The sequence below is a fragment of the Mirounga angustirostris genome, unplaced genomic scaffold (assembly GCF_029215605.1).
Source record: "Mirounga angustirostris isolate CCGP_5_RB_7025 unplaced genomic scaffold, mMirAng1.0.hap1 SCAF_1, whole genome shotgun sequence".
NCBI lineage: Eukaryota > Metazoa > Chordata > Mammalia > Carnivora > Phocidae > Mirounga > Mirounga angustirostris.
Genome location: NW_026991709.1, coordinates 54,842,922 through 54,860,983, shown reverse-complemented (window position 1 = coordinate 54,860,983; position 18,062 = coordinate 54,842,922). Strand labels below are relative to the sequence as shown.

Genomic DNA, 18,062 nt, shown 5'->3' with positions numbered 1-18,062 from the left:
TGACATCCAGGTCTAGCTATCAACATTATAAGGCCAGAAAATTTTTGATCATGCCTCATTACATGTTTTGATGAATAATTAAGGACTATAACTATTTTATAGTATGACTAAACCAGATAAACTCACATAATTTTTAAAAAAGGGAATAAATATGACCATGAATACTGCAACATAGTTAACCATGGGCTAATATTTTCTGCGTTTTGTAAAAGTTAGGAACTGTAGTTTTCTTGTAGTCTGTTTAACCAACTCAGAAACTTAAAATGCTATATTTTGTATTAGCTAAAATGTCTTTCACAAATTTTGTACATGTGAATATTAATGCTAATAAAAGTTCTAATTTATGCTGGTGGTTATGATTGAAATAGTCACTCAGAATGCTTTATTATGCTATACTCTATACATCTGCAACATAAAACCTTAAAAATTACTCTGTGTTTTCATATTTTTATTTCTCTTGAGGGGGAGGAGTACTATTTTGCTCTTAAAAGTGTGAAATTAATAAAAATTCAAATACAGTTAGATTATTGGGGAAAAAATCAAATAACTAAAATCTCCCTTTGCCAGTTTTCATTCACTCTGTGCTCTAGCAATCCATAATCTCCCCAAATGGGAACCTCTGCTAGAAGTTTAGTAAATACTCTTCCAGATTGTCTTACACACATTTACATACATACATGCATGTGTGCACAAACACATTTATACATAGAATTCTTTTTTAAAACATAAAATTCATATGCAGCTTGCTCTTTTCACTTAAAAATTATCTCTTGGAGACCTTTCTCAGTCATTTTTAAAATGTATTATATAGTACTCTATGGCTTATTTAACTTTACTGTATATATTTAAGATTTTTAGAGTTTTGATTGTTACAGCGCTAAACTGGACATGATTGGGCATCATTGGTCAGATGTATATTTATGCTAATATGCCATTATTTCTATGGAACAGACTACAGAAGTAAATTTCTGAGTTAGAAGATAGGTACACCATTAATTTTGATGGGTGCACCATTAATTTGCCCTCAAAAAAGAAGACCCAATTTATTCTTTTTTTTAATTTTTATTTTATTATGTTATGTTAATCATCATACATCATTAGTTTTTGATGTAGTGTTCCATGATTCATTGTTTGCATATAACACCCAGTGCTCTATTCAATACGTGCCCTCTTTAATACCCATCACCAGGCTAACCTATCCCTCCACCCCCCTCCCCTCTAGAACCCTCAGTTTGTTTCTCAGAGTCCATAGTCTCTCATGGTTTGTCTCCCTCTCTGATTCCCCCCTTTCGTTTTTCCCTTCCTACTATCTTCTTTTTTTTTTTAACATATAAAGTATTATTTGTTTCAGAGGTAGAGGGCTGTGATTCATCAGTCTTACACATTTCACAACACTCACCATAGCACATACCCTCCCCAACGTCTATCACCCAGCCACCCCATCCCTCCCACCCCCCACCACTCCAGCAACCCTCAGTTTGTTTCCTGAGATTAAGAATTCCTCATATCAGTGAGGTCATATGATACATGTCTTTCTCTGATTGACTTATTTCGCTTAGCATAATACCCTCTAGTTCCATCCACGTCGTTGCAAATGGCAAGATTTCAGTTTTTTTGATGGCTGCATAATATTCCATTGTATGTATATACCACATCTTCTTTATCCATTCATCTGTCGATGGACATCTTGGCTCTTTCCATAGTTTGGCTATTGTGGACATTGCTGCTATAAACATCGGGGTGCACGTACCCCTTCGGATCCCTACATTTGTATCTTTGGGGTAAATACCCAGTAGTGCAGTTGCTGGGTCGTATGGTAGCTCTATTTTAAACTTTTTGAGGAACCTCCATACTGTTTTCCAGAGTGGATACACCAGCTTGCATTCCCACCAACAGTGTAGGAGGGTTCCCCTTTCTCTGCATCCTTGCCAGCATTTGTCGTTTCCTGACTTGTTAATTTTAGCCATTCTGACTGGTGTGAGGTGATATCTCATTGTGGTTTTGATTTGGATTTCCCTGATGCTGAGCGATGTTGAGCACTTTTTCATGTGTCTGTTGGCCCTTTGGATGTCTTCTTCGGAAAAATGTCTGTTCCTGTCTTCTGCCCATTTCTTGATTGGATTAGTTGTTCTTTGGGTGTTGAGTTTGATAAGTTCTTTATAGATTTTGGATACTAGCCCTTTATCTGATATGTCATTTGCAAATATCTTCTCCCATTCTGTCGGTCGTCTTTTGGTTTTGTTGACCCAATTTATTCTTACACCAAGTGCCCTTTTGTCTGGTTCCAAATCTACACTTGTTATTAACAATATTTTCTTTTTTTCATTTTTACCACTCTAAGGAGCAAAACATTTATATTGTCTTAGTTTTCATTTCTCTCAATATTTTCATTGACCTTTTGTTTTTTCAACTCCTTCAGAAGAAAGTCTTCAATAAATTGTTTTATGTAGAAAGTGAACATCAAATATTTGAATGCAACTTCATTGATGGAAAAAAACAGGGAGATAAAAGGTGAAATGGGTGAGGGAGAGTGAAGGCCTAAAATGTGGCAGAACACGGTGGTTTAGAGAGAAGGCAGAAATAGTATGGGGGTGAAGGCTGCAGCTGAGCATCAGGGGCAGAAGTGTCGAGTAAAGGTGAAGTTTGGGAGATGGGTTTGGAAAGAGTTCTAATCCCTGAGGAACTGGAGGCCCAGAGGCCCTTCCCCTGCCCTCAGCAGCAAGGAAGGAGGAATAAACAGCTGGATAGATTCTCTCCCTCATCCCCCAGGGCATGCATTGCTCTGGCTTTTAAAGGCATTTTTATTTTAAAGGCAAGAGTCCACCAGTAGGAAAAATTAGAAGTGTCCAGCTGAGGTAGACTCCTGATTATGGATGCAGATTGACCAAAAATTCTTCCCTTATGAGGATGGGCAGATTCATTACACTGAATTTCCACAAGTACATATATTTCTTTGTTAACTTTTTAGAATTGTTATGAACAATTGTAAAGTTTAAATTGTGAAAGTATGCAGATCATCTGAGATGTTCTGGATTATCTGGGACCAGTTTGCCTCAGTGATGCAGACTACGAAGGAAGCACATGTTGTGCTGGTGTTTGCTGTTTAAAATTAAGCACTAATGCGTAGTTGGCACCTTCTGTGACACTTTTACTTTCTAGGGCTATAAACACAGAGTCTATAAAATGCTTGAATAGTTTATAGCATTTTTAAAGGATCACTTCATTGTTCAAAGTTTCTCCTTAATTTCACTTTATTTAAAAAATTATTTAAAATGAGTGATTCATACCAGATTAATTATGTGATTAATATGTGATTTTTAAAAAATGGTAATTCCAGTAATTAGAGACCAATAATTTTTTACTTCTAAACCTAGGTTTTGCTGTTTTCTAAGTGTAATAGAAATTTGGATTTGGAATATACCTTGGTTATGACTTAAATGAATAATGTTCATTTTAAAAGAAAATTAAGGGAAAAAACTGAGAATTACTTTACCTTAGATTTTGTGGGTGTTCCTTTCTTGTGGTTAACCATAATTTCATCGGAAAATGAACATTAAAATTAGTCATAAAGAGACTAGTTATTATAACTTGAGCTGTTCATTAAACCATCGAAGTAGATGAATATAGGATGACATTTATTTTTTAACATTTAAGCCTTTTCATGTAGGTAACTGGACAAACTTCTACAAATCCTTCAGAGCCTTAAGAAAAGGAATTTATCTTGCTACTTATTTCTTTTTCTTTTTTCTTTTTTCTTTTTTTAAGATTTTATTTGAGAGAGAAAGAGAGCACGTGCAAGAGCAGTGGGAGGGGCAAAGGGAGAGGGAGAAGCAGGCTTCCCACTGAGCAGTGAGCCTGATGCAGGGCTTGATCCCAAGACCCTGAGATCATGACCTGAGCCCAGATCAAGAGTCAGATGCTTAACCAACTGAACCACCCAGGTGCCCCAGGGGCATATAGATTTAGACTCTCCCTCTGCCTGAGCAAATGCCTCTTTTTAGATGTCTGAAGACATTTTGGCTTCCAGGGATGACCTGCAGGTCTCTCTCCATCTCTGGCTGAACCTTTCTAAACATGGAAGGTATCAGAGAATGGTGAGCTCCAGGGTCTATAGGGGTAAAAGGCAAAAGTTACAGAATGAGGTATACAGATAAGGTAACATATAATTGTTTTTAATGTATTTATTTGTTTATTCCTTTTCCTTGATTGTTCTAGAGTACCATTGCTCTCACTAAAGTAACAGGCTTTGAAAACAAGCTTCTTGGGCAATAAAATAGAAAGTGTGTTTTGGTAGTTTAAAATGATAATGTGTGTTTCTGAACATTTTAGTTAAAGATAGCTGTTTGGGACTGGGAGAACTGGTTTATCCAGTGTCTATGACCTGAGTAAGAGGGTTATATATATTAACTAGAAGCTCTGATAATGGATCTGTTATGTAGAAATTTTTCTTTTTAAGAAAATTATCCTATTTTATATGTATAAATGAACATTTGTATGGGCAGAAATTTTGTTATCTCTCTCCTGAAGTTCCCTTACTAAAGCAAAATTGCCAAGTATTAAAAGGCAAGGAATTTCTTCCTAGGTATAAAATTTGCTGGTTTATCAGTTGGATGCAACTTATTCTATGTATCTTTCTTAAAAATTATATATATCTGAGTATATATTCTTCCTGAAGAATATTCTCCAAGTATTATGTACTTAAAAATGATAATCTGACTTGATTATGTTCTTTCTTTTTTCTTTTCAGAAAGTATCTATATGTCACATCTTCTTTTAAAGGAGCATTTAAAAATGAAGTTAAGAAGGCAGAAGAAGCAGTCAAGATTGGTATGTGCACATATTCTGAGATATGTACTGTTCTAGCATTGTAGGAATGACCACAGTTAATCAAATTTCTGCCTCTCAGGAACTTCATAATTTTTCTATCTCTAGCTTTGTTTAATTATGGTGTTATTTATTATTATAACATATATTGCTATATCTTATTATTTACTGTCTATTATTCCAAGTACACACTTGGAACGAGATTGATGTATATCGATATAAGAAATTCTGGTTGGCATGATGCTGAGTTAGATCATTTTAGAGACTAGCATTACATGTACTTTAAGAAGGAATGTTCTACACATTCACTACTCCCTCCCCGCCACACACAATGAGGACAAAGCCATGCTTTCCCAGTGGTCCAGGAGCAAGGAATAACTTTAATCTATATTTCATGGATTTTAGAGAGTTTTCAGTCAGCCAAACATTCAGTCGTAACTCTTTAATTTGTATGTATAAAGTTATGCCCTGTCAACTGTAATGTCTAAGAGGAAGCCCAGTGTGGCTGCCTCCACCGGGCAGGTGTGAGAGCTATGGAAGAAATATAGGATTTTCTGAGATTATTGTCTATAAGCCATTCTCACTGGTCACAGCCATAAGGTGTGTGTGTGTGTGTGTACATATATATAACACTCATTTAAAATTGCTTGAAAGAATTTCCTGGTGTTATAATTATCTTGCTTCTGCTTCCAGCCGAACTCGTGTTGAAAGAGGCACAAGTCACAGTAAACCGGCCTGACAAGACTTCTTTGTCTTCTGCCAAGGTATGACACATAGTCTTCTTAAATGGTAAAGTGTCCTTTGCTTTTTCCTGTGCACAGTTGTCTCTTATCATTTACTTCCTAAGCTTATAAACACAGACAAGCTCGGAAGCTTAAGCTGATTTTCATCCAGGTAAACAGAACAGAGGCGTGCAGAGAAAGGAGAGAAGCGTCAGCAGTGAGAGAAGGCTGAGTCTGAGAGCAAAGATAAGCAACGTGGGGTGAATTTGGAACAGTGGGGACAAGTACCGTAGCTCATTTCTTTAAAATGAAAAGTAATAAGAGAAAAGGAGAAAATAATGAAAAACTAGCAGAAAAAACTAGCCTATCAAGTTTCCTTGAAAATATCTTTTCAAATTATTGCTCCCTACAGACCTGAATAAATGGGGAAAGCAAGGAGAAGACTAATAAGCCATCCTTTTTTCTGGTGCTAGGAATTATGTGCTATAATTATGAATATTAATAACAGTACTTCCAGCTTACAAAACTCTTTTCTTATGAGTTGCTCCACACAATTCATAAACATTTTCTGTAATCCTTGCAATACGCCCATGAGTAAGATAGGTTATAAAGGACTATTATTATTAATTATAATGTATGGCAACTAAGGAAAAGAATATTGCTGCAGGACATGAGTTATAAGTTTGGCAGCTTTTACCAAAAATGTGGTGAATTATGAAGCAACCTTTTATTTGCTTGTATATAAAGGAATACCAAGGTATAGGGAGAAAAAAATGCCTCACTTCACTTTTCCTTCATTCTTTTCTGCAGACTCAGTATATGAATTCTTTCTGTGGTTTGCCCTTGAACTTTCAAGGACAAGGGCTGTGTCTGATACAGAGCTCTCTCATATCTAAAGATCATGAATAGGGAATGAAATCAAAGGGTGGCACCTGGTAATGCCCCAAAGTTACCTATGGCTTTCCCCAAATTCTCTAACTTTTTTTCTTTTCAATTATTATTTTAAGGTAAACATAGACCTATCTTACTGTTACTGATTTTTAGAGAAAGGCTTAAGTTTTTTAAATTTTGTCACAAAGAAATCAATTTCCTTGGCTTTATGTATTTGAGAGACAAGAGAAACAGACTCTAATGGGTCAGGACCCTGCTTTCTTCTTGCCTTATCCTTAACTTCTCACTGCCTCTTTGCTCTGTGTTCTGAGTGCATTGACAGGAGGGATGGGGAAGTGTTTGACCACCTTGCTTTGTTGCTCAGCAAAGAGAGCAAAGCAGAATGACCTTGGCTTCCAACCTCTTAAATTCCTCGAGGCAGTTGAGTGGTTGCATGTGAAGTGAAATACCAATCATTTTACCATTTGCTTTTACTTTAAAGTCAGTGAAAATAATGTTCAGTGAGTGGTATACTCACCAAATGAGATGCCCAACTTTCACATCAGGTGGATGGAGCACATTAAAAATCTGTTGTTATTTGTGAAATAATAACAATGCATTATTTTTTTTCTCCTGGTTAGAGAGAGCATACAAGAGATAGGGCAGTGAATGAGCCAGTAGATCAAATTAAAAGACAAGATAAGAAAGAGAGGTGGGCATTGGTATTGAGGTACTCTGAAAGGGAGAAATCCTAGGGTTGGGCTGTCCTATAAAGGGACAGCTTGGGGAGTATTCGGGGTATCTGGAACTTGATATAAAGGAGACATTTTCTTATGGTGACTGACAAAAGTTTTTAATAGCAACTTTGTTTTTCCTGAAGAAGCTTTAGTGATTGATCACATGATTTAGCATTTTTTGTCATTGTTCTCACAGTCAAAACTCAGGCTTTGCTAAGCTTTTGTGTAATTTGTGTGAAAGCCAGTGTGATCTTATAGGGAGCAATGGCTCTTTTCTAAAAGGCAGAGAGAGAACATTGGAATATGTGCAAAAAGAGAACCGTGGGCTAGGATTTGGTGTGTCTCTTAGCTACTGCAGCTGAATCATTTAACAAGTATTTATTGTCTACCATGGCACAGTTGCATTAGGCAATGTGACCTATCACTATTACCCTTGTGAAACATTTGGATAATAGGATAATAAATATCAGCTCAGCTTTCATTAATTTAATAGAATTATGTTCTCTCCTAACCAAATGTACTTCTCCAGGACGTATTACAGAAAGCTTTGGAAGATGCAGAAGCAAAGCATAAGATTCTTAAAGAGAAACAGAGGTAAGATGTAAGATTTTCCGTTCACCAGAATCCTCTGCACTTTGATAAGACAAATTCTGATTTCTGAGGAGACAGATTTGGTGGTTAATGTGATAACTTCTCTTTCTCAGCCTATGACATCTTATTATATTAAGCATAATATGGTCAAAATCCCCCAACCACATAATCATTGAGAGTATTTATAAAATATATATTTGCATGCATACATGTGTTTACATTATGTTAAAACTTCTGAATACAGAGTGAAAAATTAGCTCAGTGTCCAGTTGAGGAAGTAACTCTGCCCAGAGGATCAGCTGACTACTTTCTCTGTGTCCTTTGGCAGATACAAGCCTTTGGAGGGTTGGTCCTGATTTCTTTTCACTTTTAGTACTGCTTAAAATTTAAAATTGAAAATGTTTCAAATAAATATATCACTATAGTTAAGATAAAAATAGCAAGCCTAACTTACAAAACCATTATTTACATTTGTAAAGTTGACTTGGTCTCCAGCTCAGGTGTTAAACAAGTTAAACTGAGAATATTCAGTGTTGTCTAAGTAAGGTCAGACTCTGAAAGCTGGGATAACTTTGAGAAACAGATTTTTAAGGAAGTATTACTAGTTTACAGAATTATCTTTTGTGAACTATGGAGTGCTATATAACCATAACTTTCCTCAAAGCTGAAATTTGAAATGTTAACTATGCATTTATAAAAATAAATACTAAATAAATCTCATAGAAATTTTCATTAAAAAGCAAAGTCCTCTTTATTTTTTAAAAGTTTTTATTTAAATTCCAGTTAGTTAACATACAATGTTATATTAGTTTCAGGTGTGCAATATAGTGATTCAGCACTTCCATACATCACCCTGTGCTCATCACAGCAGGTGCACTCCTTAATCCCCATCACCTATTTCCCGCATTCCCCCACCCCCACCCCTCTGGTAACCATCAGTTTGTTCTCTATCGTTAAAAGTCTGTTTCTTGGTTTGTCTCTCTCTCTTTTTTTTCCCCCTTTGCTCATTTGTTTCTTAAATTCCACTTATGAGTGAAATCATACGGTATTTGTCTTTCTCTGCCTGACTTATGTCACTTAGCATTATACCCTCTAGATCCATCCATGTTGTTGCAAATGGCAAGATTTCATTGTTTTTGTGCCTGAGTAGTATTCCATTGTGTGTGTATACATACACACACACACACACGTGTGTATGTATATATATAAATACACCCCATCTTCTTTATCCATTCATCAATTGATGGATGCTTGGGCTGTTTCCATAGCAAAGGCCTCTTTAAAGATTTCCAGAAAGAAAAATCTGGTTGGTGAATTGTTTGTAGTTACATTGATATGCATGAAAGGTGATTGATCTACATTTTATTAATAACAATGCCAGTTAGTTGGTATGAACTTGTTTTTAGAACAAAATACTTTTTAATTTATGATTGTTTTTTTAAAAGATTTATTGATTTTGAGAGAGAGACATACACACACACACACACACAGAAAGCATGAGGGAGAGAGAATATCTCAAGCAGACTCCCCACTGAGCACAGAGCCCAACACCAGGCTTGATCTCACGACCATGATATCATGACCTGAACTGAAACCAAGAGTTGGACCCTTAAACCAACTGTGCCACCCGGGTGCTCCCAAAATGCTTTTTTTTAAAAAAAAAAAATTAAAGACAGGGCGCCTGGGTGGCTCAGTTGGTTAAGCGACTGCCTTCGGCTCAGGTCATGATCCTGGAGTCCCGGGATCAAGTCCTGCATCGGGCTCCCCGCTCAGCGGGGAGTCTGCTTCTCCCTCTGACCCTCCCCTCTCTCATGCTCTCTGTCTCTATCTCATTCTCTCTCTCAAATAAATAAATAAAATCTTTAAAAAAAATAAAAATTAAAAAATTAAAAAATTAAAAATTAAAGACAATCAGTATGCCACTTACTATTGCAGAGTGATTATGTAACACCCTGTTTTGGGGTCCCTTACATAGTCAGTATTCTTTTTTATTGAAGAGTAAGGATTTAATATTTAGTGTACATTTTTGGGAAAAAGTGTGATTTGTATATATTTGACCCAACATGTATGTGCTTAAAAAATATATACTATGTTGGGGCGCCTGGGTGGCTCAGTTGGTTAAGCGACTGCCTTTGGCTCAGGTCATGATCCTGGAGTCCGGGATCGAGTTCCGCATCAGGCTCCCTGCTCAGCGGGGAGTCTGCTTCTCCCTCTGGTCCTCACCCCTCTCATTCTCTCTCTCTGTCATTCTCTCTCTCTCAGAAATAAACAAAATTAAAATATATATATATATATACTATGTTAATCCAAGTCAATAACTTCCTTTAAAGTCTAATGTACTCTGTATATCCTGTCTACATAGAAGAACAACTAGGACTTTTTCTTTGTCCATTAACGATAGATGTATTTAACCAGTCCAGTAAGCATGTTATGTCAGTCATAATGGCACGTTATCATAAATTTGAGAAGAAAAGGCTATTTTTGTGGAATGAGGAGAGCTACAAGATGGGTAGAGGGGAAGAATTATATTACCATTCTTGATAGGGAGAGGAAAATACATTGCTCGTGAGGCACCTACTGTGTTGCAGGTTTATACTTAACATTCTCTCTTTTAGTCATCATAGCATCCCAAATGGCTATGTACGCGTTATTCCCATTTTTCAGATGAGACAGACAGTTGAAGTGACTCATACATAGTTATTACATGGTTATTGCAGAGATGAGCTTATATTTGAAGCCAGCTCCATCTTTCCGATTTTTTTTTAAAAGATTTTATTTATTTGAGAGAAAGAGAATGAGAGACAGAGAGCACGAGAGGGAAGAGGGTCAGAGGGAGAAGCAGACTCCCTGCCGAGCAGGGAGCCCGATGTGGGACTCGATCCAGGGACTCCAGGATCATGATCTGAGCCGAAGGCAGTCGCTTAACCGACTGAGCCACCCAGGCACCCTAAAAATAAGTTTCTTTTATTTAAAGATTTTATTTATTTATTTGAGAGAGAGAGAGCACAAGAGGGAAGCGGGTCAGAGGGAGAAGCAGACCCCCCGCTGAGCAGGGAGCCCGATGCGGGACTCAATCCGGGGATTCCAGGATCATGACCTGAGCCGAAGGCAGTCGCTCAACCGACTGAGCCACCCAGGCGCCCCATCTTTCCAGTTCTTACATCCAGGCACTTTTCATGGCTCCAAGCAGTCTCCTGTTACTGCAGTTGTTTCTATCATATTCTTCTGTGTCTCAATTTCTGTTTTTACACTTTTAATAAAGAAGTCACATAAAACATAAGATAACAGGGCAGAGTCCGAAAAACAGGAGCTCATGTCTGTTACCCTTGTAAACTTGCCTTATTAACTCTGATTTACCTTTGATTTTGGAGGAGGAGAGAAAACGACAGAATATCTTTTGGCACATTTTAATCTATATAGGATATTGAGAGGCTTGAGGACATGCTGAAAGTTAGAAATCACATCGAGTGTTAAAAATACCTACATCTTAAAAGTCAAATCATCATGTTTCAAAAATGCTGCAGTGTACATACATCTTAGACCACGTAACATTTCCCCTGGGTAGTTTATATATAGTAACAAGATACCTGGGTATTTTATATATAGTTTCTTTGATGTTTACCTTCCCATTTTAATTATTGGCAGTTTATCAATTGTATATTCTTATTTAATAATTTTTTTTTAACTTTTCTAAATATAATGCCAGAGAATTAAAAAAAGCCAGGACACTGTGCTTGATCTTTGGGGTGAACATAGAAAATCGAAGCCAAGCTGGGATGTTCATTTACAGTAATAACCGCCTGATCAAAATGCATGAGAAAGTGGGCCCACAGTTGAAACTGAAGTCCTTGTAAGTATATTTTTGTTTTCAGAGGCATAGGCAGCATGAGGGAGGCTGCAGTAAGATTCTGTCTGTGGAGTTAAATGAGTGATTAATCATAATGGGAGCAGGTGTCCTGTCCTCTGGTCACCCTTCCCATCAATATGCAGGCATTAATCTGCCTAATTTATAATATTGGCAGAGATGCATGCCTGTCCTAAGGCAAAAGCATACTTTGGGAAATATTTTCAATACATTTCCTGAGCAACTTGATGTTTTACCGTTTCTAGCACCATCTACTCGGGTTAGGTTCTTAGTATTTTACCAATTTAAAAATAATACAAGCATAATAAAGAAATTTTAGGGAAAAAAATCCATAGTCTTATAAAGCAACCCTGTTAACATTTTGTGCAACCCTTAACATGTGTGAGTTCTTGCCAGTTACCTTCATGAACGTGTATTATTAACACTCTCCAGCCTAGTTGGCTTCCAGAGTAACACATTCTGGTGCTTTCCTGATGGTCTGAAACTCCACGGGCTGCTTTCATCAATTATGTAGAGAGTCAGACAAGGTAATTATGATCAGTAAAATGGCTTAGGGGTCAAACACAATAATTGTGACTAGTAGGATGGCTCAAGGGAACATTTTTCATCTTATTTCTCACTGTCGAGGTATTAGAAGTTCATTCATTTGTTCATTCAGCAAGCTCTCGTGTTGCAGTATCAGGCGCCAGGCACTGCACTAGGCTCTGCAGACAAGATGGTGAACACCTGGTACCCTCTGCTAAGAAACGTACAGTCCAGTGAAAGGGACAGTATATAAAATACGTATTTTTTTATATTCTGTGGAAACAGCGAGAATGATCTTTAAAAAAAAAAAAATTACTCTCTTGCTTAAAACCCCACTGCATGTCGAATAGAGCTGGTTACCATGGTCTTCCAGTGATCTGGAAGATCACTCTGCCTGGCCCTGTGACAGTCCCCATCCTACTCACCTTCTCAAACCTTCTCCTTACCCTGGCAGCTTCCTTTTTCTCACATATCCTAAGCTCGCTCCTGCCTTAGTGCCTGGCGCCTGCCCTCCCTCTGCCTTGAACCTTCTGTCCTCAGATCTCTGTACTGCTGGTCCTGGCGTGTTACTTAGGCACCAACTCTAAAGTTCCCTCCATAGGAAGGTCTTCCTGGACTGTCTGATTCAAGTTGGCCCCTACAATCAGCCCCTCCACCTTACCACTCTTCACGTTACAGCACCTGCTTTATTTTCCTCCTACCCCTTATCACCATCTGAAAGGATCTGGTAACCCTTACTGCCTGTTACCCTTCAATATAAGAGACACTTTATAAGCAGGGACCTTCTTGTTCAATACTGCATTCCTAGTTCCTGGAATAGGGCCAGGTGCTATGGATGGATGGATGGATGGATGGATGGATGGATGGATGGATGGTTGGATGGATGGATGGTGGGATGAATATATAGGCAAGCATCAGGTGCAGAAAGAGCATTGGGAGGGGTAGTCAGCCAAACTGGGGGAAGTTGAGTCAGGCTTCCTGGAAGAAATGATGCCCAAACGTAGACTTACAGAATGAATAGTGAAGGGAGGGCAGCTTGGAAGGGGAAAGTAATGGAAAACATCATAGGCAGCAGCTCCACATTGGGAAGGCTTGGTTTGTGTGCCTTGCCAAGGGAAGTTGGGAGAGCTAGATAACTGGATACTCTTTCCCAAAACAGGGAAAATAACCAGAATATTTTGTCACTAAGCAGAAATATCCAAGTTACATACATTGTAAGCTGCTAAAAATCTGAAAAAAAAAATTTATCCATCAGACTCACTGGCAGATACCAGTTACTTTACAGAATAATCCAGCCCTATGTTCCTTTAGTGGAATTCACTAAGCACCCCACAGACCTCTGCAATGATGAGGAAAAATCCAACCTGACAGATGAAATGAGGATGGAAAAAGTGACTCTTTGGCCAGATCATTAAGAGGGTCATGTCAGTTTATTTCAGCAAAACATTGTTAGTGGTTTCTAATGCTAAAAGGCCTCCTCTTCCCACCCACCCTGATTTCCATGTAAGGTTTAGGTTTGGAAAAGGAGTCATATTAATTTAGTACCGGTGTGCATTAAGAGATTTTTTTTTTATTATGAGACCAAACATACCTAAAATTACCATAGTTTTATGTAACAAAATACAGTTTTAACTCGTTAAACTTTGACGTGGTCTAGACCAAGTGAATCAGCTTATTTGTTTAAAAAAAACAACAAACAAACAAAAAAACTGATTTCAAAAGACCAAGGTATATTTGCTTTTTCTTTTTCCTTAGCTGAATTTCGCAGAATTTACTTATGTATTTATGTATTTTCCCAGACTCGGTGCAGGCGTGGTTGGAATTGTTAATATACCCTTGGAGATCATGGAGCCATCCCATAATAAGCAGGAATTTCTCAATGTTCAAGAGTATAATCAACTACTAAGAGTCATGGGGCAGTACTTGGTCCAGTACTGTAAGGACACCGGAATCAGTGAGTATTCAGTGGTCACAGTAAGAGATACTTAATCGAGAGTCAATTTATGTGATTTCTTTAAGCTGGAATGATTGCACTGATTTAAGCAACTGGTAACCCAAAGCCCTGAAAGAGAGCTCTTTTTACTTATTAAAATAATAATAATAATATGGATGCCTGGGTGGCTCAGTCGGTTAAGAGTCTGCCTTTGGCTCAGGTCATGATCCCAGGGTCCTGGGATCGAGTCCCATGTTGGGCTCTCTGCTCAGTGGGAGTCTGTTTGTCCTTCTCCCTCTACCTGTTTAGCGCTCTCTCTCTCTCTCTCAAATAAATAAGATCTTTTAAAAATAATAATAAATAAGAGAAATGAGAAAGGAACCAGTCTCAGAATCTTTCCCAGAGTATTATGTGAAAAATGAAGCAGCAGATTAAAAACTGTAAGAGAGGGCAGTCAGTAGAAAGAGAGCTGATCATGGAGGTAGGAAGCAGAAGTTTGCTTGAGGAAGGCCTAGGGGGCCACTCCGAGACTCTACTGTGTGGGAAGGAGCACATAGTTCCATACAGACTTGAGAAGCTCCCCTAGCATTGTTATGTCATGCCGTAGCATAATCATTGTTGACCGTGGATAATCGTAGATGTGTGTTAAACCTTGTTTTGTAAGGTTAACAAGTTTAGAATATGTTAATGAAGATTTCGATTAAAAATCACTGAAATAAAAATATTCAGAAACTTTAAAAAAAAAATCTTATTTATTTATTTATGAGAGCATGCAAGCATGTGAGCAGGGGGGAGGAGCAAAGGGAGAGGGAGAAACAGGCTTCCAGCTGAGCAGGGAGCCCCACACAGGGTTCGATCCCAGGACCCTGGGGTCATGACCTGAGCTGAAGGTAGATGCTCAACTGACTGACCCACCTAGGTGCCCCCCCCTTTTAAATTTTATTTATTTATTGATTGATGAGAAAGAGAGAGAGAGAATGCGTGAGCAGTGGGGAGGAGCAGGCTCCCAGGTGAGCAAGGTGCCCATATATTCAGAAACTTAAGATAAACTTTAGTTATCTGGAAAATTTGGCTTATTCAGATCACTTCATTCTCCAGAGATACCTGAACAATGAGATGGTGTGCTGTGCATTAATGAAATAAACTTCCTTTAAGTTATGCAGACATAAGGCTTCATTTATGGAAAGAAATAGATAGGCTACTGTGTTTGTTCAATGATTTTCATGAAGCACGTATAATTCATGCATATCAAAAATTATGTCTCTACCCTTGAGACAACTTAAAATCTTACTGCTCTACTTGAAGTTGTGATTTTAGAATATTTTCTTTTCTTTTGTACTCAACTTAGCTCAGCGCTGAAATTTTCTTACAGCCGTGAAACAGGAAAGAGTACAGGAACTCAGGGGAGAAAAAAAAAGAGTGGGAATGAAGGTGCAGGCACAGATTTCCTGCCAGAGCTGGGTTTTCATGTCATGGTCTAAAATGTACTCAAAGTGAGCAGCATCAGCATCACCTGAGAGCTCGTTAGACATACAGCATCTCAGACCTGCTGGCCTACACTCCGCATGTCAGCAAGATCGCCAGTGATCTGTAGGCATGTTTGAGTTTGAGAAGCACTGCCCTGAAGAGTATACCCATGTCATACTTGCTTAGCATAGACACACTTTTTCCACATGTATTTTTTTTCTCATAGACATGTCTGAAGTTATACTGAAAGTAGGAACAAGTACCTTATTTGGCAGGTTATGCTTAAAGCTGTAGAAAACAGAGGGCTAAGCAGAGTGAGCTATAAATCAAGGATCTACTCTCTGGTCTTGAAATGCTAGCATGACATAAAAGAAAAAACATTAAGCATTTGAAAGTTGTGTCACTTCTCCATTCTCCTCATGTTTTCTCTGTGACCTTCCTTGTCATGCTCATCCTTTCCATAAGGAGTAATCTCAGAAAGAGGCATGAAACTTAAAGGTGATAGGAATAACCTCTGTCCAGCCCACACTTCCTCAGGACAGTCATATTGCGTCCTGTTCTGGGGGGACTCTCCTGAAGCCCTTTTTCCTGGTGTGGGGGGCCCTCCTAACAACTGTGCTCTCCACTCTTGGGTGTCACTTGCCTGCTTTCCCCCTCTTTGTAACTCCCCATCCCTATCTCAACCTAATTTTTTCAGAAACTTCTCAGTGGATGTACTAAGATTCAAAATAAGTTTGGTTTGGCCTTTTGGCCGGAACCGCCATCTTCCGGTAATTCGACAAAATGACCAACACAAAGGGAAAGAGGAGAGGTACCCACTATATGTTCTCTAGGCCTTGTAGAAAACATGGTGTTGTTCCTTTGGCCACATACATGGGGATCTACAAGAAAGGTGATACTGGGGACATCAAGGGAATGGGCACTGTTCAAAAAGGAATGCCCCACAAATGTCACCATGGCAACACTGGAAGAGTCTACAGTGTTACTCAGCATGCTGTTGGCATGGTTGTAAACAAACAAGTTAAGGGCAAGAGAATTAATGTACGCATTGAGCATATGAAACACTCAAGGAGCCGAGATAGCTTCCTGAAGCGGGTGAAGGAAACTGATCAGAAAAAGAAGGAAGCCAAAGAGAAAGGTACTTGGGGTCAACGGAAGTGCCAGCCTGCCCCGCCCAGAGAAGCACACTTGGTGAGAACTGATGAAAAGGAACCCAAACTGCTGGAACCCAATCCCTAGGAATTCATGGCGTGATAAATGTAAAGAAAATAAAAGACCTCAAGACTGTAAAATTGTTTCTCTGAATTGAGTAGAAGTGTGGTGTCCTTTCCCCCCTAAAGATATTTAAAGCAAAAAAAAAAAGTTAGGTTTGTATTTTAATTATTATTATTAATACCATGTTGTTTTCCTAGTTTCATAATTGCCTATGAATTGATTCCAGGCTGGGGGTACTTTTACAAAAGGTGTTCCTCAAGGAGGAAGTCAGGGGGTGGAGACAGGAGAGCGAGCATGTGTATCTGTTCACATATATGACAGCCTCATCCCAAAACTTCCTTAACGAATGGAATAAGTAATCACGGTCAGAATTGGTAGTCTCAGGAACTGTGCTGAGACCTTCAACGACTTTGTGTATTAATTCCCGCAGGAATAACCAAAGTTATCTAATGCTTGCCTAGTACTCTAAAAGCCAGTATTATAGGGCACACAGTTTTAATGAAAAGTATTTGGGTAGTTTATTGCCTTATAAATAAAAGATGCAGTCTTTGTATTTGCTATAAATCTGATCTGTTTCTATGGAAAATTGAGGCCTTGTAAAAATCAAATCCACAGAAAGGCAAATGGAGAGGTAATGACTTTGTGTCATTTATCAAATCTGCATTTATGTTTGGCACAGTTGATGCTAAGAACCTCAGAAGTATTTCTCTTTAGTCTGACCTCACCTCATTGTCTGCTACTATGTTTCCTGAAGCTTTGTGCGTTCTTAAAGTGAAATGGAAATATTGATCATCAGCTTTCTGGAGTAGGGAGAGAAGGAGAAGGAAAAGATAGAAAAAAAACATCAAATGAAATTTGGGTTTGAACAGAAGGAATTACATAGAAATTTGTTACTAAACTTTTCTAAAATGGATCAGAATATAGCTGATGTGCTGAATGAAATCTGGGACATAGTAAGCATAACCTCTCCTAGCAGAACTCAAATGATAGGGCTTCAGGGGGGCAAGGAGGCTAAGAATCATATAAGCCGGTCACCCCCCTGACACTTTAATCCCCCCTACCTCGCCCACTCCTGCCTGAGGCAAGTGGACCACCATTTTAAGCCTGAATGAGGGTTTCCTGTAAAAGAAAAATTGCCACTTCTTGAGTCAGCCTGTGAAGCTCTGCACAGCTGTATTAGAAAAAACATTTTCGTATCAAAGTCGTATCTATTTCTCGCGTATTGTTTCATTCATTCACCTGTGGTAGGCACAGAGTGATATAGGACTAACGGATCAGACGTCGTCCACCCTCTCTGCGAGTCTGCGGTCTAG

General features: G+C 38.4%; 2 protein-coding genes across 2 annotated transcripts in view; both read left to right on the top strand.

Annotated features, from left to right (window-relative positions):
• Nucleotides 1-18,062, top strand: part of MORC1 (MORC family CW-type zinc finger 1) — a 170,399-nt gene that overhangs the window by 57,184 nt on the left and 95,153 nt on the right. The window contains exons 10-14 of the mRNA XM_064589446.1: nt 4,748-4,827; nt 5,518-5,588; nt 7,683-7,747; nt 11,451-11,594; nt 13,934-14,088. Of these exons, the coding sequence (XP_064445516.1) occupies nt 4,748-4,827; nt 5,518-5,588; nt 7,683-7,747; nt 11,451-11,594; nt 13,934-14,088 (515 nt within the window). The remainder of the gene's footprint in view (nt 1-4,747; nt 4,828-5,517; nt 5,589-7,682; nt 7,748-11,450; nt 11,595-13,933; nt 14,089-18,062) is intronic.
• LOC135362133 (large ribosomal subunit protein eL21-like) lies at nt 16,318-16,773 on the top strand. Its single transcript, XM_064575496.1, has one exon. The coding sequence runs from the start codon at nt 16,318-16,320 to the stop codon at nt 16,771-16,773; it is 456 nt and encodes a 151-aa protein (XP_064431566.1).

Bases quoted from the DNA above. Each gene is read 5' to 3' on its own strand.
- LOC135362133 (XM_064575496.1), top strand. From the start codon at position 16,318: ATGACCAACACAAAGGGAAAGAGGAGAGGTACCCACTATATGTTCTCT.